This window comes from Rhinopithecus roxellana, chromosome 1 (genome assembly GCF_007565055.1).
Source record: "Rhinopithecus roxellana isolate Shanxi Qingling chromosome 1, ASM756505v1, whole genome shotgun sequence".
Taxonomy (NCBI): Eukaryota; Metazoa; Chordata; class Mammalia; order Primates; family Cercopithecidae; genus Rhinopithecus; species Rhinopithecus roxellana.
This window is the reverse complement of record NC_044549.1, coordinates 193860318-193880781: the sequence shown is the minus strand read 5'-3', so window position 1 is coordinate 193880781 and position 20464 is coordinate 193860318. Positions and strand designations below refer to the sequence as shown.

General features: G+C 44.8%; 1 protein-coding gene across 5 annotated transcripts in view; it reads right to left on the bottom strand.

The window, feature by feature from the left end:
* Window positions 1-18616, bottom strand: part of ENTPD3 (ectonucleoside triphosphate diphosphohydrolase 3) — a 42029-nt gene extending 23413 nt beyond the window's left edge. For 2 of the 5 annotated variants that reach the window (XM_030935165.1, XM_030935174.1), the window contains exons 1-5: window positions 18513-18524; window positions 18055-18177; window positions 17676-17727; window positions 13267-13394; window positions 4521-4638 (exon numbers count right to left, since the gene is read on the bottom strand). In XM_030935165.1, coding sequence (XP_030791025.1) covers window positions 4521-4638; window positions 13267-13394; window positions 17676-17727; window positions 18055-18057 — 301 coding nt within the window. In that variant the 5' untranslated portion in view covers window positions 18058-18177; window positions 18513-18524. Of the gene's footprint in view, window positions 1-4520; window positions 4639-13266; window positions 13395-17675; window positions 17728-18054; window positions 18197-18512 lie in introns of those variants that run through there. The other 3 variants (XM_010360031.1, XM_010360032.2, XM_030935168.1) reach the window with 3 other exon arrangements.
* Window positions 18617-20464: the final 1848 nt, after the last annotated feature.

The following is a 20464-nucleotide window of genomic DNA, read 5'->3' as shown; positions in this document are numbered from 1 at the left end:
CTGGTTTCTGATGCAACTCTTTGAGGGATTTTAATGTAGGAGATTGTTAAGTTTAGGCTCTAGTGGAGCTTAAGTAATTTTTAGTTACTGGTTTAAAGGAAAGACATTGTGAATGTCCCTTGTGGGGAAAGGCAGCAGCAGGCATGAGTACTGCAGATGAGATGAGACACATGCAGAGAACCCAGCACCTCCAGGGGGTGGCTTCACCACAAGCAGCCAGAGACACAGACACCAGCACAGAAACCGCCAGCAAAGGCAATGAACTCATGGAAAACAGTAGCAACTGGGGGTTGATACCTACCAGAAAGAAATTTCTGAGGGCCTAGGCATCTGGGAATCCCTGCTGGGTGAGCAAGCATTCATCACCCCCTTCAGTTTGGCCAAGACAGGGGAGTCCTGGGAAGTTTACAACAGAGGAACCAGAAACCCAAATTATCCTTGGAGAAGCCACAAGTCTTTGAGGGGATGACACTTGCTGAACTTCAACTCTGTAATTTAAGCTTTAGTTTGTGGTCTTCTGTTCATTCAGAGTATATATGGATCCCTGAGGCTACTGTGATCAAAGAAGGGAAGATCATTTATGGATGTGCTGTGGCCTCCATGACTCTGTGCCTCCTCAAATCACATATGCCATCCCGGGTGGGCCAAGGAACCCTTCTCCTGAGGGACTGCTGTAACACCTCCCCACATAAGTCTTATTTTTCCCCACAGTCGTAAGGCTGTCAGGACTAACTTGATTGAATTGCCCTCTTGGGTCTAAAAACAGAGATCTTGTAACTGTGAGACAGAGGAACAAGTGGCAAGAGGATCCACCAGGAGCTCTGGATTGTGGTGCCCCATGACTAACAGCTAATGCTTATTGAGCACTTACTGTATGCCAGGCATTTCTTTTACATATATTATGTCATTTAATCTTCAAATCACTCCTATGGGGTAGGTATAACTACTATTACGTTTTTTACTTTAAAGATGAGGAAGTCAAGACTCAGAGAGGTTAGATAACTTTCCAAGGTTCACACAGTAGGGATGAGGTGAAGTCTTAATCTCGATCTTACACTCTCTTCTCTTTACTCAGAGCACATAGTCTCTTTGAAAGGAGCAGCCTGCTGTCCTATTTCATGGTTGAAGGTGAGGAAATGGCTCATTACCCGAGTTACCCGAGCAGATAGAGGATTGCTGGTTGAGGTCACAGCAGGGCTACAGCTGCCTGTGTCTTGTGGATAACAGTGCAAGCAACACTCAGAAAATATCTGCTGGGTGCAGTGGCTCACACCTGTAATCTCAGCACTTTGGGAGGCTGAGGCAGGAGGATGGCTTAAGCCCAGAAATTCAAGACCAGCGTGGGCAACATAGTGAGACCCCATCTCTACAAAAAATGAAATTAGCCAGATGTGGTGGCACTGTCTGTAGTCCCAGCTACTCAGGAGGCTGAGATAGGAGGACTGCTTGAATCCAGGAAGTCTAGGCTGCAGCGAGCCATGATTGTGCCACTGCACTCCAGCCTGGAAGATAGAGTGAGACCCTATCTCAAAAAGAAAAAAAAAAGAAGGGAAAATATCCAAGTCCCCTGTGTGGTGAACCCAAAAACATGCAGTGCAAATATGCCTTCAAATAGACTTATTGCTCCAGCTGTCAGCTTCTTCAGGGTCTGCCTGAGCTGCAGAGAGCTGCCTTGCTCAAGATCTTGCTCTTTCCAGGGTGGCAAACATCCAATGAGTGGCAGCAACAGGGGTATTACAGCCAAGCCACTTCACATCATTTCAACCCGGTGCAGCAGAACAGATCAGTTGAAGCTTCATCAGGCCTGAGTTGAAGTTTGACTTCTTTTTTTTTTGGGGGGGACAGAGTCTCGCTCTTTCGCCCAGGCTGGAGTGCGGTGGCCTGATCTCAGCTCACTGCAAGCTCCGCCTCCCGGGTTTACGCCATTCTCCTGCCTCAGCCTCCCGAGTAGCTGGGACTACAGGCGCCCGCCACCTCGCCCGGCTAGTTTTTTGTATTTTTTTAGTAGAGACGGGGTTTCACCGGGTTAGCCAGGATGGTCTTGATCTCCTGACCTCGTGATCTGCCCGCCTCGGCCTCCCAAAGTGCTGGGATTACAGGCTTGAGCCACCGCGCCTGGCTGAAGTTTGACTTCTTTTTTTGTCCAATCCTTCTCTCTGCCTGCTTTCTGCTATAATGTTGCATCTCTAATAACCACCTTGCATTCCATAATCTGTCTCTACATCTGCTTCTGGAGAGCCTAACCTGGAATACCTGTGCATCAGGGTAGGCAAGCTCCTGGCTGCCCTCCTCGGAGGGCGGATGATCAGAATTCACTCTGATTATCCAGAGAAGACTCTCGGTCTCCTGGTGAGAAAGACTAACTCTGCTCCCCAAGTTTTTCAATGCCATGATTCCCATGAACTTATAATGTTTTGGCAGCTCACTGAGGGAAACAAAGGAGGTTGCTGGGCTGGGAGGACAGGTCTGGAGTCTCTAACTTGTTGTCCTGTGGGCTCAAGGATACACTGGGCACATTCAGAAAACCCTGGTTGGGAGGCTACAGGCCAACTCAAAAATCCTAATGCTCGAATGAGGAAGATAAGTGGCTTTGAAAAAGGCTTATACATATACACACTCCCTAACTAGGCTCGATTACTTGGACTAATTATACACACTCCCTAACTAGGCTCGATTACTTGGACTAATTACTTAATTGTAAAAGGCAAAATTATAACACTTTTCATAGAAAAATGTCTGTATGACCTCAAGATAGGAAAGGATTTCTTAAATAAAACATACAAAAAAGCAAGCCACAAAAGGGAATATTGATGGTTGTATTTACATAAGAATCAAGAACTTCTATTCATTAAGAGACATCACAAACTAAAAAGACAAACTACAAACTGTGAGAAGATATTAGCAATAATATGATAATAATAATGGCAAATAATTCATATTTAGAATATTTATAAAGAATTTCAATGAATTAGTAAGAAAAATTCAATAATTCAATAGAAAAATGAACAAAAGACATGAATATGCATTTCACAGAAAACAGAAATTGCTATAATTATATGGAAAGATATTAAGTTTTATTAGTAACCAAGAAAATACAAATGCCTATCAACATGGAAAAATGAGGCTGGGCGCAGTGGCTCATGCCTGTAATCCCAGTGCTTTGGGAGGCCAAGGCAGGTGGATCACTTGAGGTCAGGAGTTCGAGGCTAGCCTGGCCAACATGGTGAAACCCTATCTCTACTAAAAATACAAAAATTAGCCAGGTGTGGTGGCAGGCACCTGTAATCCCGGCTACTTGGGAGGCTGAGGCAGGAGAATCGCTTGAACTCAGGAGGCAGAGATTGCAGTGAGCCAAGATTGCGCCACTGCACTCCAGCCTGGGCAACAGAGTGAGACTCTGTCTCAAAAAAAAAAAAAAAAAAAAAAAAAAAAAGAGCAGATAGTTGCTCATATCAACACAGATGAATCTTAAAAACCCAATGTTGTTAGTGAACAAAGCAAATACAGCATAAAATATGTTGATTCCATTTATATGAATACATGTTTGATTTTGTTTTAAAAAACAGAAACACTACATACATAAGACGAAACTAAAAAGAACAAGGAAACAGTTAATATAAAACCCAGAATATGCTGTGGAAAAGGCAGGGAGCTGCATGGAGGATCATTAATTATCATTGCTGCTAATACTCCACTTCAGGGGCTGGCACCCCATGGGCCAAATCCAGTATACCACCTTTTTTTTGTGCAGCCTATGAGCTAAGAGAGGTTTTACATTTTTTAATGTTGGGAAAAAATTTACAAGAAGAATTACATTTCATGATGTGAGAATTATATGAAATTCAAAATTTCAGTGTCCATAAATAAAGCTTTACTCGAACAGAGCCATGTCCATTTGTTTACATATTGTCATTCTCTCTCTGCCTGCCCGTCAGTACACACAACTACTCCTTATCACTGTTGGAAGACAGCTTTCCATGTGTTCCTTGTGTTTCCCTCCACAGCAAAAGGCAGACATGCTCACTGCCCATTATAAATGCTTCTCTAAAATCCCAGACTTCCTTTCCTATGACAGAACCTATTGCATGAGTGCATACTCTCTGTCTCTCTTTCCATCATCCTGGGCAAATTGAGAATCAGAACCAGTGTAAGAAAATGCTGATACTCTGGGCTACTCCTGTGAGTAACAAATTATCCTTTGTTTCTGAACCAGGAGTCTTGTGTCTTCCAGCACCCATGAAAATATGGCAGGGTGAAATCAGACCATTCACAGTTCTTGACGCCACCCCTTCCCATGTATACAGATGAAAAAACTGAGGCCCAGAGAAGGGAAGTGACTAGAGCAAGTTTATTCCACTGATGAGTAGCAGCACTAGCACAAGATCTTCTATTTCCTGACTCCCAGTCGAATGCTCATTCCCTGCCTCCCAGCAACATCTAACGACCTCTCCAGGCCTCCAAGACACTTAGAATTCTACCTTGCTTCCCATTGCAACTCCCAGACACACTTCAGTCCTTACCTTTCACACTACATTTGAAGGTTTGACTGACCACTCCGGTATTATTCTCTTTCTCTGCTGGCCATTGATACACGTAGACTGTGGTTCTAGAAGACCCGGCATCCAGCACAATACCATACTGAATAAAAAGGGAGAGGGAGAGTCAGAAATGGGTGGGACTCCTCTGATCACTGCTTTCTCGGTTGGCCACTGAGAACCCTGAGTACCTTAATCCACACTGCTTCACTTAGGGAAGGACTGATCAATAAGAAAAACTATTTCCTCCAAACCAATTTTGTCTCCTTGGATTGTGAGGGAACAGGATGAAGAAAGGTAGGGCAGGTTCTAGGAAATAATTATCACTTTGCCATGCATTAGAATCACCTGGAGAGCTTAAAAAATCCCCCAGTGCCAAGGCTACACCCCATACCAATTAAATCAGAATCTCTGAGAGTGGACTCAGGCATCAACGGGTTTTAAAAGTCCCAGGTGAGTCCAACACTCAGCCAAGGTTGAGAATTGTACTTCATAGATCTTGTATACAATCGAGTTGCCTGATTCTTCCTCATTTAGACCTCTGGGGGGAGGTACAAAAGCCATCTTCATCTCAGAAGGAAAATGAATAGTCACCTGGATGCCCTATATTTCCAAACTTCTAGGTTTATCAGTCTAAAAATAAACAACCAAAATGAAAGCGTAGGAAGAAGCTATAGGAAGTTTTTCACATGGTAGAGGCATTTCTTTTTTTCTTTTTTTGAGATGGAATTCCACTCTCGTCACCCAGGCTGGAGTGCAATGGCACGATCTCAGCTCACTGTAACCTCTGCCTCCCAGGTTCAAGAGATTCTCCTGCCTCAGCCTCCCAAGTAGCTGGGATTACAGGTACCTGCCACCATCCCCGGCTAATTTTTGTATTTTTAGTAGAGATGGGGTTTCACCATGTTGGGCAGGCTGGTCTCAAACTCCCGACCTCAGGTGATCCACCCGCCTTGACCTCCCAAAGTGCTGGGATTACAGATGTGAGCCACTGTGCCTGGCTGAGGCATGTTAATACCTGCATCAGTGCTCAGAATTAAAGTATTCATAATTAAGGAGAAAAAAAGCAAAATAAAATAATATTGACATATTGATCCCACTTTGGCAATGTGTATGTCAGCAAATGAACAGGCAGGTGTTGCTGGGCAGTGCTGGGGCTGCCTGTGTACAGGAGAGTAGGCTGAGAGTCCTGGACCGATTTGCCCAACTTGAGCAGGCACTAGAAAGCTTCATCTGCAGGTTTGGCCCAGGCTAGGCTCTGGACCAAACCTGACCAGGAAAGAGTATGTATTAGTACCCTATAGAGTTTGGAATTAGCAATGCATACCTAAGCCGAGTATCTGCTTGTGCTCACAGTCATCCCAGGGCATCCAGAGGCCTTCAGGGTGGCCTGAAGTCCCCCACTCCACTACCTTTGGGTTAACCTAGCCTGTCCCACAGAAGGTGATGAAGCTGGGTCTGGAGGCAGGCTGACTCAGACGGATTCTTGATTTTATGATGCTGGCCTGGGTAAGTTGCCTGACCTTTCTGGGTTCCCTCATCTTTAGAGGACTTACTTGCAGAAGTAAATAGAAGGCTATATGCCTGATGCTTAGAGGCTACTCATAAATACAGGCTATTAGCATATATAGAATGGCCAGTCAAACAAAATAAACAAATAAAATCACAAAACAAGAAAAACAGAAAAGAAAACAAAGTATCCCTCAAATCCAGATATTGCGTTAGCCCTTGTTATATCTTTTCTAATTATATATGTATATATGTAACTGGATATATACATATATCATTGTATATATGCAGTGGTGCCATCATGACTCACTGCAGCCTCAACTTCTCAGGCTCAATCGATTCTCAGCCCCAGCTTCTCAAGTAGCTGGGATTACAGGCGTGTACCATCACACCTGGCTAATTTTTGTATTTTTTGTAAAGACGGTTACGCCATGTTTCCCAACCTGGTCTCGAACTCCTGGACTCAAGTGATTCACCCACCTTGGCCTCCCAAAATGCTGCTGGTATTACAGGCATGAGCCACCGCATCCGACCATGCAATGCTCTTTTCTTAAAAGTATATCATGAACATGTCTTCCTGACAGTAGAAACAGATTCATATCACCATTTTCGTACATTCATTGTATCCACTGTTAGATACAGAGTAATTTAACCAATTTCCTGATCCTATACATTTAGGAGGTTTCCAACTTTTTATTATCTATATTACAAATGCTTGTTTTGTTTGAAATGGGACCAAATTTTTAAAAAGTTGCTCCAGCTCCTGAATCATAGCCTCTCCATTATTTTGAAATAGAACATCTGTGTCCACTGGTATGCGAATTTGGATAGTCTCTTAATCTCAGCCCTTCAGTATGATGAATGTTGATCAGGATCCTGACCTGACATCCCTCATGGGGAACAAGGGTGGCATTGTTCATAATCTGTCACAGGCAGCAACTCACAATGAGATTAAAGCACAGGTTGAAACTGAAGGCAAGAAGGAAACCAGGCACTAAATTAAAGAGGTCTGGGCCTCTATATTCTTGGTCTGCTTTCTTTCCTCCCTCCTGATCAGCACCACTCCAACTGGCCCTGCCACGCCTGGTGCTGACCCATAAAACAAGAGGAGAGAGAGAGTAAGAGAAAAACAATCATCTTCCTTTCCTCAAATCTTTATTCCAACCTTTCTAAAAGGGAGCATGTCTTCCCTGTGTGTGAAGCTCAGGGCTGTTGGGTCAAGATCAGAGAAGAGTATCCATTATTATTTGTAACTCCAACTGGGATCCAGCTTTCACCAGGATCTGCAGCACCCAGACTTTGCTCTGTGAGACTGGAGAAACAGCTGTCCATCCGGCACCTGCTGATGTAGGCCCACCTCTACTGACTCACACTCTTCTAGCTCTACCATCATTCACTCACATTTTTGAAAGTGGGAAAAATGGTCTTTAACCAGTTTTCAGAGCTCTTTTGCCTGAACAGTGAAACTCAGTGTGATTCTTTTGGGGGAGAGGGGATGGGAATCAATTTCAGTTCAGCTAGCCAGTTGATGTTTGGATAAAAAGTAATAAGTAATCCACTGTCTAATGCAATGTCAGAAAAAATCATGGCTTGAATGTGGATCTGAAGCAGTGGGTTAACTAAAAGGAAACAGTCTTTCAGTTTAGAAATGTATAGAATCAGGAAATTGGCTAAATTACTCTGTATCTAACAGTTAATGCAATTAATATTAACTGAAAGGGCCAGTCTCCCTGGTCCAACACTTAAGGATTGGGTGATCTGTCTAAAGCAATAGCAAAAGCAGAGTCATAAGGTCAACTTTCTTAGATTTGTTTATTATTATTATCATTATTACTATGATAATAAGAATAGTAGTAGTAATAAACCTTGTCTGGCACTTATTCTAGGCACTGCAGAAAGTGCTTTGTGTTATTGCCTGTATAAGACAGATGTCATATCATATCATATCATATCATATCATATCATATCATTCGACACATGGGCAAACTGAGGCTTACAGTAGTACATAAATGCCCAAGATCACAGACCTCGGATCAAGCCTGAGTCTAACGGACTCTAAAACTTGTACTCAGAGCCATGATGTTTTCACTGAGCTCCAAGGAAACCAAGTCTAATGGCATGACTGTTCAGTAATCAGGCGCTTTGCAGACTTTCTTATTTAAACAAAAAGTCCCTTGAAAGTAAACTCTTAGTTCAGGGGTGTGCAGATCTGGCTGGAAAAGAGGACCCATTTTTATAAGGAGCCCGAGTTTTTCTGAAAAGAAAAAAGCAACTAATTATTCAACTCTTGCTCTCCAAGAAGTAGACCAGGGTGGGCTACAAGGCACCAGAAATCCAGGCTGATGAGCAAGGCTCAATGAGGGAATGATTTCAACACAGACTGGGCCAGTGGTTGTGCTTTGGAGAGTAATGGCTGAGCATGGGAGTGTAGACTAAAATGGCTTATGATCTTGGACCTAGTATGGGGAACTAATGTGGGCTAAGCAGGTCACAGTGGAAAAGCCCATCCTTAAAACTTTAAGACTGTGCAGAACCCATCTTCAGCAGTGACATCACATGGCTGCAAGAGGCAGTTCGATAGTATCGATCATTGGGCTGAGAGGCTCTGAAGTTCTAAAGGGTAGGGAGGGCGAAGCCTCAAGAGGAAGGTGTTGGACTTCAAGATAATAAAGCGCGGGAGTGGGGGCTGAGTGAAAATTACAAGTGATGGCATCATGTTTACTCTTCAAGCTTGTGGAGCAAGTCGGACCAGTAACACAAGAGACTTGGACATTTTTGCCCCTTGACTGCGTTTTAATAGTTCTGCCCATAACCTCACATAAGCCAAGGTTAGGCAAGCCAAGGTTAGATTTAATAGCCAGGTATGACCTTGCATGAGAATCCTCTGTAACATTTCAGGGCCCTCCAGATAGGCTGTTGTAGAGCTGGCCCTTTAGAACCAACCGTCAGCTGCACACAAAAGCAAAACAGGGCTCATGGTATTAAAAACAATAATAACAAATAATTTAAAATCCCTTGTATTTGCTCAACTTCATCACCTGCAATGCTCTTCAAGACAAAAAAGACAGATCTCTCCATATCCTGAGAAAAACTGCATGTGGAACACTCTCTTCCAAAGCTGTCATTCTGTTTCTGGTTCAACTGGCCCAGAACATCTGTCTTTTCTCACATGTAATCCACCCAATTAAGCAGAATGGACCTTCCGAGCTCATCTTCCCATGTTTTACAATTTCCTGCCCCTCGCAATGGTGGCTAGGGTCTGTCAGCAAGATTCAGAAGAGATTTAAAATCCCCTCTTTGAACTGCCTGCTAATTGGTGGAGGGTGTGTCTCCTGGTTCCTCCAAACCCTTGTTTAAGACCACTGTTGTCTGTTCTCTTTTCTTTCCTTTACACCAGTTCTGCTGTTTTCAATCTGTGTAACTACGGGAAGCTATTTGCCCTTTCTTTTCCTGTTTTCTCATCTGCAATACAGGGATAGTAACAATATTATTTACATGGAGTAGTCACTGGCAATTCTCTGCCCACATCCCCTCAGACCTTACTACTGTGATGTACAACCATCCATCTTTCACCTGCCTGAAGGCTTTATCTAGTGGCCTGAGTCTACCTGATCACAAAATATGCCAGAAAGACTAGAGAGTTAACATCCAGGGAGCAGCCTCTCAGCTAATGACTGATGGAAGCTGGTAGATAAATATGCCCTTGAGTGGGATATCTGGGAGGTACATGCCTGTATGCCCCTTGATATGGGACAACTTTGAGATCTCTGTACCATCTCACAGGGTCCCAAGCAGGACTGAGTCCCAGTTGCCCACAGTGCTGACCTGCTGCATAACAGGCCCTCTCTTGGCTGCCTGACCCATCTCAGCTCCCTAGTCCCGCACCAGCGTTTCCTGGGATCATCCCCAGATGATCTATTTGCATGTATGTCTTTGACTTGGAAAGCCCAACCTAAGACAGTAGCATTCAACGTGTGTGGTTTTCTCCTTCAACAGTGCCCTCTAGACTGCCCAGGGATCTATTTTTCTCTACTCATTTTACTAGTCTTCCATCTGATTCCTCCATGTCCCTCCAGCAAGAACAGAGGACTTGCCTGTTACTATCCAGAACAAGTAGAAGCCATCAGCTGGCAACTGCCTTAACCAGCCCATTTCTAACATTTGTAGGATTAGAGACAAAATTTTATGAATAGAGGCTTCTGCCCTGTCCCTTTCCCAAAACTGTTCTCTTCCCACCCCTGGCAAATCTACAGAATAAAGAGCCCATGCATCTGTGTGGGGACAGTTCAGACCACACAGCTATGCTCTGTTTACATTCCCTGTAAGCAGCTGCCTCTTGGCCACCCCTCAGACCACTGGTGATGTCCACCTTCTGGAGGTCCATGAAGATCCTTAGATTCTGAAGTCTTGGGCGCCACAGTGTGTTCTAGACGGGGAAGTATGGGCTCTGGGTAAGCATATTCCTTTGGGTCATAAAGAGAGCTAAGCCTGAAGTGCAGCTAGAGCTGGTCTTTCTGAAATGTGGGGCCCAGGGCAGGCAGCCCAGCTATCAGAGTCTAAGGGTGGCATTAGGCTTAACTCCTCACCCTCAATTCAACCAATTTTCCTGCATCTGAATCCAGCCTCCCTACCTTCACTCCTGTGCAAAGCAGGAAGTGTTCTCCTATCTGAGGTCAATCCCTTCCCTCCACTTGGCTCTCCATTCAGAACTCAGAGTCAGGGAGAAGTGGGAGGCAGTGAAGAGAGCCCTGGCCTTGGGAACAGAAGGGACCAGGTTTCAGTTCAGGACCTGTCATTCACTGACCAAACCTGTATTTTCTCACTTTCAAAATGGCAGTCATGGTGCTCGCTTTGCCCACCTTCTATGGTTGGCATCAGACCTAAGTGACATAATCAGGGACAAGTGCTCACTTAACTGAATAGCACTATACGAAGTATAAAGAGATATTACTCTTAGTTGCAGCTGGGCGCGGTGACGCATGCCTGTAATCCCAGCACTCTGAGAGGCCGAGGTGGGTGGATCACCTGAGGTCAGGCGTTCAAGACTAGTTTGGCCAACACGGTGATGTACTAACATGGTCTGTACTAAAAATACAACAAAAAAAATTAGCTGGGTGTGGTGGCGGGCACCTGGGATCCCAGCTACTTGGGAGGCTGAGGCAGTAGAATCACTTGAACTGAGGAGGTGGAGGTTGCGGTGAGCCAAGATTGCACCACTGCTCTCCAGCCTAGGGGACGGAGCAAGACTGTTTCAAAAAATAATAATAATAAAATAAAAAACATATTACTCTTACTTGCAGTCCCTATTTTTTTTTTGAGACGGAGTCTCACGCTGTCGCCCAGGCTGGAGTGCAGTGGCACCATCTTGGCTCACTGCAAGCTTTGCCTCCCAGGTTCATGCCATTCTCTTGCCTCAGCCTCCTGAGTAGCTAACTGGGACTACAGGTGCCCACCACCAGGCCCGGCTAATTTTTTGTATTTTTAGTAGAGACAGGGTTTCACCATGTTAGCCAGGATGGTCTCGATCTCCTGATCTCATGATCCGCCTGCCTCGGCCTCCCAAAGTCCCAATTTTATATACAGTAGTTTATAGAAGGCAGTACCTAGAGCTTGGGAAAACAGCTTCTTTTAGGCCTTAGCTAGTATCTTTGGACAATCGGGTAATTTGCTTTCTTCTCATTATTGGGTGATTGCGTAAGGTTGTGTTTTTTTTGTTTTTCTTTTTTATTCATGTTATTAATGAGGGCTGAGATTCTTAAATAAAATATCTTATCAAGGAACCAAATGCTATTATATTATCTAATGGAGATTTTACTCTAATCTTTTCGAAAAGCCACCTTAGAATGTTAGCTCAAACCCATCCTTAGAGTCCAAAACAATATTAGTTTCTTTTCTTTTAAAAAGTCTATGTATTTCAAATATTACCTTTGAATAGTCACTAACAGCAGGAAGATATGGAAAAGACTTGTGAGGTCAAGTGTAAAGGTTAAATGAGATTCAAAGAACATGGCTGAATTACCTGGTCCCTACAGCACAACTAAGAAGGGTTTGTACAATTTTAATTGAGTCAAAAAACAAAGAAGAGTTATAAAACAGAGACTATAAATGGACCTCAAAGCCTAAAATATGTACTATTTGACCCTTTGTGAGAAATGTTTGCTGACCCCTACTTAAAATGATTGAAGGACTCATCAACTTGCTTCACCTTTCCTTTGTCAGCCTCTCATGGAATCACCTCCCGTCTCCAAGGGCATCCTCAGAGCCAAGCTTGGGGGATATATTATGATTCTGAGCCTAAAGATCATTTGAGGATGGACTTGTTGAGAGCTAAGAGGGGCCTCTGGGACTAAGCACAAGGTCCTGAGTAATTTTTTTTGGTGGGGTCGGGGTTGTTGAGCAAAGTGTTGGAAGGATCACAGCACATGTTCTAGACTCAAGAGTAGCAGCACAAATAGAGCTCAAGGAGACCTTCTCAAGTTCTTGATTTTTTTATTCACTCAGCCTAGGCCAGAAGAGGTGCCTGGGTCTCCTGGTCTTGATTTATTTTTTCCTTTTTTTGGAAATTGTTTTTTTGGTAGAGATGGAGTCTCTCTAATTGACCAGGTTGGTCTTGAACTCCTGGGCTCAAGCAATCCTTCTGCCTTGGCCTCCCAAAGTGCTGAAATTACAGACATGAGCCACTGTGCTCAGCCTTGGTCTTTATTCATTATCAGGGTTGTGTGCTTGGGAGAACAGATAAACTGGTCAAAATGGAAACTGCACTAACCGGTAAATTTATTTATTTATTTTTTTGGTAGAGACGGGTTTTACCATGTTGCCCAGGCAAGTCTCGAACTCCTGGGCTCAAGCGATCCACCTGCCTCAGCCTCCCAAAGTGCCAGGACTACAGGCATGAGCCACTGCACCTGGCTGAACTGGTAAATCTTTGATAGCCATCTGCAACTCTTGGTTACAAATTTTAGCTTTGGAGTCAGAAGTCAAAGCAAGATAACACAGTCCTTGGAGAAGGTGTCACTACCCTCAATTTGTGGCCTCAAATATCATAAACCCAACATGTCCAGACCTTCTCCCTTGAGTCTTACACTGCCTTCTCCTGGCTGCAGCCAGAAATGAGGCGGTGGGGGGAAGATTTTCTGCTCTTCTAACTCATGGTTTTGGAATAATTGATTTCTTCCCCTTTATGCCCATTTCTTCCCTTTGTTGCCAGTCCCTTCACACTTACCTTCAGTCCTGGAGGGAGGACCTCTTGTTTGTGGATCTGGATGACAGTGATACTCACAAGCACCACAATACTCACAAGCAAGACCACCAAGGCAATAATGGTTGGAGTTCGGTAGAGGGCCTTGAGGCCTAAAACGAGAAGACCCAGAAGGCACTTGAGGGGAAGGTAAAAACCAGGCACTGGTATTCTTTGTAGAATCGATGGACTGGCCCCATAATCATATGCATAAACCACTTTCTCTGTAGCGAGACCCACACTTCTAAGACAGAGTAGCAAATAAGCTCCCCTTCTCCCCAGTTTTGAGGGAAGGACAAACAGTACGCATTTGCCCTTCCTCACAAATTGTGTACTAAAACAGTGTTGCAGGGAAGGTATGCATGGTCTAGTTTTCTGATATTGTGGTACAATAACATTCGTTTTACTTTTTCCTCCCTTCCTTCCTTCCTTCTTTCCTTCCTTCCTTCCTTCCTTCCTTCCTTCCTTCCTTCCTCCTTCCTTCTTTCCTTCCTTCCTTCCTTTCTCTTTCTTTCTTTCTTTCTTTCTTTCTTTCTTTCTTTCTTTCTTTCTTTCTTTCTTTCTTTCTTTCTTTCTTTCTTTTTCTTTCTTTCTAAAACAGTGTTGCAGGGAAGGTATGCATGGTCTAGTTTTCTGATATTGTGGTACAATAACATTCGTTTTACTTTTTCCTTCCTTCCTTCCTTCCTTCCCTCCTTCCCTCCCTCCCTCCCTCCCTCCCTCCCTCCTTTCTTTCCTTTCCTTCCTTCCTTCCCTCCCTCCCTCCCTCCCTCCCCCTCCCTCTCTCTCTCTCTCTCTCTCTCTCTCTCTTTCTTTCTTTCTTTCTTTCTTTTGATGGAGTCTCATTCTATCGCCCAGGTTACAGTGCTGTGCCGTGATCTCGGCTCACTGCAGCTTCTGCCTCCCAGGTTCAAGCGATTCTCCTGCCTCTGCCTCCTGAATAGCTGAGATTACAGGTGCATGCTACCACGCCAGTCAATTTTTGTATTTTTAGTAGAGACGGGGTTTCACCATGTTGGCCAGGCTGGTCTCGAACTCCTGGGCTCAAGTGATATGCCTGTCTTGGTCTCCTAAAGTGCTGGGATTACAGGCATGAGTCACCATGCCCAGCTAACATTTGTTTTAATGGAGATTCAAAAAATCTATTTTTAAAAAATTAAATGATAGAATATTTCATTTAAAAATAATCTCAGTTAAAGAAAAAGAAATTAGGCTGGGCTGATGGCTCACCCCTGTAATCCCAGCACTTTGGGAGGCCGAAGTGGGCAGATCACTTGAGGTCAGAAGTTCAAGACCAGCCTGGCCAATATGGTGAAACCCTGTCTCTACCAAGAAATACAAAAATTAGCCAGGTGTGGTGACATGTGCCTGTAGTCCCAGCTACTCGGGAGACGGAGGTGGGAGAATTGCTTGCAGCCAGGAGGTAGAGGTTGCAATGAGTCGAGATCACACTACTACACATCAACTTGGGTGACAGAATGAGACCTTGTCTCAAAAATAAATAAATAAATAGATTAATAAATAAAATAAAAAATTAGCACTATACTATACTGAGATGATTTCACTTATTTGAAGTTCTAAAGTAGGCAGGTAACAGGAATCAGAATAGTGATTGCCAGGGGGTGGAAGTTGGGGCAGGGATTCACTGGGAAGGAATATGTGGGTACTTTCTTGGGGTAACGGCAATGCACTATACATTATAGCATTGTGGGGTATATGGATGTGTGTATTTGTCAAAACTCATCAAACCTTTCAAAGTCCTTTGGAGAAAACTTGAAAATGAAAGCAAATCAGTGTCTTAGGTATAATTTCCCTTAAAAAAAAGATTCTTATAAATTACCCTTACTATTCTAAAAACATACTTTTAGAAGGCAAGAAAACCCAACTTAGGGGCACAACTTAAGATCTATCCATTTCACTGAATAGAAGTTATACCTAATTTTTAAAAAAGATAAAAAGACATTCAATGAAAATATTGACTAAATAGTAATCTTGGACCGGGTATAGTGGCTCATGCCTGTAATCCCAGCTTTGGGAGGCTGAGGTGGGAAGATATTTGAGGCCAGGCATTAGACACCAGCCTGAGCAACATAGTGAGACCCCATCTTTACAAAAAATGAAAAAATTATCAACTGCACATGTGGTGCACACCTGCAGTCCAAGCTACTCAGGAGGTTGAGGTTGGAGGATCCTTTGAGCCCAGAAGCTCAAGGCTGCAGTGAGATGTGCCACTACACTCCAGTCTGGCAACAGAGTGAGACCTTGTCTCTAAAAAAATAATAATAATAGTCTTGGTAGAACTATTGGGACATAAGCATAAATGACACCCAAATGGTTGAAATATGATGAACACTAATAGAAGGATCACTAGATTCATCGAATTCCAATATATATCTAATCAATTGGCTATCTAAATGTAACTTAATTAAAATAAAATAAAATAAAAACGCAGTCTCTCAATCTTACTAGCCACATTTCCAGTGTTCAATAACCATGTGTGGGCTAGTGGCTACTATATTGGACAGTGCAGCCATATAACATTTTCATCATTATAGGAAGATCAACTGAACAGCAATTCGATAGATCCTGTCTTATTCCAGAACATTATTCCTAGATCATCATAACCTATGCTTTACCCCTTCATTATTTCTGTAAGACATTTTCCCAGAAGAAAAAAAGGGCATGTCTATGCACCCAGGATATAATTAGATTCAGCCCATAAATTCAGTCACATCACAACATTTGCTACAGGAGGGCAGTCACGCAATAGGTCTTCGTGGCTCAGAACAGCTAACTGTTTCCATCTCAACTGATTCCCCTGCAGTGTAGCTGCAGTCACAGACATTTCTTGGTGTCACTTAACACCTTAATCCTCCTACCTTGTCATTGAAAGTGTAAACTGGTACAGCATCAATGGAGGGCAGTTTGTCTATATTTATCAACACTGCAAATAAGCATGCCATCTGACTCACAATCGAAATTTTGGGAATTTATCCCATAGAACTAGCTCCACATGTGTAAAATGACTTAGACACAAGGTTACGCATTACAGATTTGTGGGTAATAGCAATGGAAAGGAGAGCCAACTGCCATGGAGTTGACCTGCAGAGCATATGAAGAGGTCCTATATCACTTTTCTGTGATTCCAAATAAAAGTACAAGAACCAGCCAGGAACCAGTTAATCCACAGAGGCAAACTTTTGCATCAGCTTTCAAAGAATGCATTTGTCAGTGTCAGTTATAGAAGTTTAAGGGATTTTTTTCCCCCTAATAAAATGTGGTAGAAATTTAATCTGCCAAGTTAAACTTTGCCTTTGGAAGGAATGTAACAGGTTAGTCTATATGAGTGATGTTACAATCTCTGTGTTAACATTTCAAAGTGTTTTGGGGGAAAACCTAAAAATCAAAGGAAAACAGCTCCCCACGTGCAATCTCCCTTTACAAAAATAAAAGTTCACATAGATTGCCCTTACTATCCTAAAATCATATCCTTTTGGAAGACAAGAATACCCAGTTTAGGGGCATGACTAAAGAATGTCTATCCATGGGGAAGGAGTGTGTGATATGTATGCAGTTTCCTGACCACAGCTACGTGGCTGGCCTCCTAAGTCTTCTGTGTTTCAGCAGTTTTCAAGTAAAAAGCTATGATTACCTTAAGCAAACCCTTGTCCCAGCAGAAAAGCTTATTATAAAGCAAAATGGATGAGACCAGGTCTTATTCATTTAGGAAATGCAGCCTAGAGCTGTGCTGTCATTAGGGCTGGACAAACATGGTAATTGCAAGATACCTACCTGAGCGTGGAGAAGCCAGAGCCTTCTGGGCTTCCACATGAGCAACTCCAAAAAGTACTCTAGAGGCAGGCAGGGCAAGCTTAGAAGTGTGTGTGTGTGTGTGTGTGTGTGTGTGCACGCGCTCGTACCTGCGAGTTTGAGAAAATCCCGCACTCCTGCCTGCAGTATCAATCATAACAACACTGACCCACGGTGAGGGGTGGGGGTGTTGTAGGCACTGTGCCAGCAACATTTGGATGGGAATACAGGAAAGATCCAAGTACTTTACAATTGATCACAAAATCAACAATACAGTATTCTAAAGCAAACCTTACATACAGCTAGGTAAGGGAAACCACAAGGGCCAAATTAATGGATTATACAAACCGGAAAAACCTTTTAAGTGAAACATGCATGTTAGTCCTTGTTTTGTGTGGCTTTGATGAAGAGCATTACTTTTATTTGAGGAATGCCAGTGGCGAAACCCAGTTGAATACTGAGTCTCAAACCAATAAAGTTAAACAATAATTTGCAGGAGACATGGATGAAAAACTGTGGGCCGAAGCTAGGATTCTCTTGCGATTTGGCAAAGCCACGCTTGCTGCCTGCTGAGAGATACTAACCTGCTTGCTCACATGGTTGGCGGGTCAGCACAGTGAACATCTTTTCTCCCAGCTGCAGGTGAGAGAAGACAGGATGTCAATAAGTCCACGGCCCCCGACCTCAGAAGTTTAAAGAACGAGCACAGGTTCAGACAATACCCATTTTACTTCCTCCAAATCAAAACCTCATCCCGGGAAAGGTCAGCCCAACCCAGGACTTCAGAGACAGCCCCAAAACTGGAGCTTAAATTCCATGTCATTTCCCCAAATGCAAGGAAATCAAACATAGATTTGCTGAAACTTCAAACTGAAAAGATTTTCCGAAAAAAAGGTCTTTTTCTGCAGATTGTTCCACCTGTACACACACCCAAGAAAGAATAAATCTTCCCCCTATTATTACCATTCATAGGGCTGAGGCGGGGCTTTTCTTCAGAACATCAGCAAGGAAGGTTTTTGTGTATTCGTGGATCGCGAGCCTGGAGCCTCTCTTTAAAGCCCCGGGAGGGGAGTCTTTAGCTGATGGCTGGAAATTGCAAAGGGATGTCGGGGCCCTGCGATCCAGCCCCCACCAGGATCTGGGGTCACCGCTCTGGACTGCGTCTCTGCATAGCCGCAGGCATCTAAGCGCCCAGCACATCTGCGGATCCGTGCAGGCAGTCGGTAAAGACGCGCCTACCCGTCGTGGGCATGGCAGGGACCACCTCCCCCCGCCCAAGGATTTGGGGCTCGCGTGCTTCAGTCTCTTCCTCTGGCCTTCTGAGGAAATCCGATTTTGTTTCCTTGCCCCTCAACTCTCAGTCTCACGCAGCACCCCCGACTCCTTCCTCGGCAGCCCAGGCGCCGGTGCCCTGACCTTACCTGTGCGGAGCCGATTCGGAGGAGGCGACTAGCGCTGCCGCAGAATCTGCCGGCGGCCAGCGCTGAGGAGGCGTCAACCTAGAACACGGGAGGCGGTGCCGGGTGAGGCTAGGCGAGGCGGCGGCGGGGGCGGGGCGGCCTCGGCCTGGGACCTCCTCCCGCGTCCGGGTCAAGGCCAAGGGCCTCTTCACCTTCTTTTCCGGTTGCTCTCACCTTCACACCCAGCCCTCGATGGAAGGGGAAGGGAGAGAGAGCGCGCCTCTTGCCGAAAGACCGACCCTGCCTGCCCCGAGAGCCTTCTGTCCCCCTCCAGGTCCAAGCCAAATAGCACTTCACCTTTCCTCTTTCAGTTTCCTCCACACTCACCTCTACCTGAAGTCAGAGAGGAGGGAGCCGCCAGGTCTTGCCCTGAGAACCCACTGGAGCCTATGTGGGTGAGGGGGAAGGGAGGTGTCTATTATCTGACTCCCTCTTGCATCTGTGTCAAGACCAAGAACCTTTTGATCTGTTTTCTAGTTACCTCCATTGTCACCCCAACCCTAGGTGAAGGGAAAATGGGCACAAGGCCAGGCAGGGACTGGGCACTCTGTGGGTGTGCATGACCTCATGCGGTCCCCCGGTGGGTGGCTCCTGTGGTCCGTCTCTCCACAGGGTTGAGTGGAGTCAAACACCTGTAGTGTTGGGAGTGAGACCAATAGGCAGGCTGGCCCCTAGGTCACTTGGGCCTAAAGCACAAAGTATGGCAGGCACATTCCCTTTCATACTTAGCAGAACCGCCTTGGCTATGCCCAGGGACATTCTTGTTGTTTACTGAACAATGCTCTGGCCTACCCCTTTTAACATGGGTATCGTAAGGCCAAAATTCAAGACAAGTACAGCCCGGAAGAGGCAAAACAGAAAAGATAACAAAAAGGCAGCATGCGGGCTGCATTGATCCAAACACCCCAGGAATCTGTCTCAGTGTACAGCAGCAGGCAGCCTCCCTGCTCCTCTGAGTGACCCCAAAGACCCTTGGAGTGATCCCAGCAAGAGGCCTAAGCAGGCCCTGTTTGACCATCCCTCCTTGTGTTTCCTGCATGTCTGGAAGGAAGAGCTGAGTCCCTGGTTATACCCTGCGATGACCTGCTTTCTCCTAGAAATCCACTGATTTCCTGTCCTGTGCAGGTGGGGCCAAAGTCCCTGAGACAAGAAGTCCTTAAGATAGGAATGCCCCTGCTTTGAGACCTGTGAGCCCAGAGAGGTGGGCCCCAAGCCTGAGCTATGTGTATGTGCTTGTGTGTGTGTGTGTGTGTGTGTGTGTGTGCACGCAAGAGCACCATGGTCACTCACCCAGAGTTGGATGGAAGTGGACCCTGTTGGGGGATTGGGACAGGGTCTGCACTTGTTTTCTTTGAAAGCTGTGGCCAATGTAACGTAAGGCATATGGCTGGCAGCTGAGGTCTGTCTGCACCCAGGAGGCTGTAAGTACACAAACAGCTGCTGGCAGTGCACCCAGACCTGAGCTCAGTAAGATAGCCTCAGTGGGTGAATGACTAACCTTAGCATCCCCAGTGACTTCCCAGGGGCTGGGAAAAGGTTTCCAGGCCTAATGAGCCTTGAAATGCAGTTAGTGCTAGTATATAAAAATAACAGAGATCAGTCCATGCCAGCTTTCCTCTCTGCTTGCATCAACCTACAGACCTTGTAAGTGTGAGCATCAGCCTCCTTTGAGAGCCCTGTTGTCTCTAATTCTCCTTTTATTTTTCCAAGCTTTTCTGGAAGCTCTCTGCTCCAGACACTGTGTCAAACTCTTTTGCAGCTTCCAAAGTAGACCTAGTCATTCAAAGGCATTTCCTCATCGACCTTCCACATACAAGAACACACACACACACACAGACACACACACACACACACCTTTGTGAGTTTTCCTGATTATAAAATAATACAGATTTGCCTTACCAGTTATCAAAACA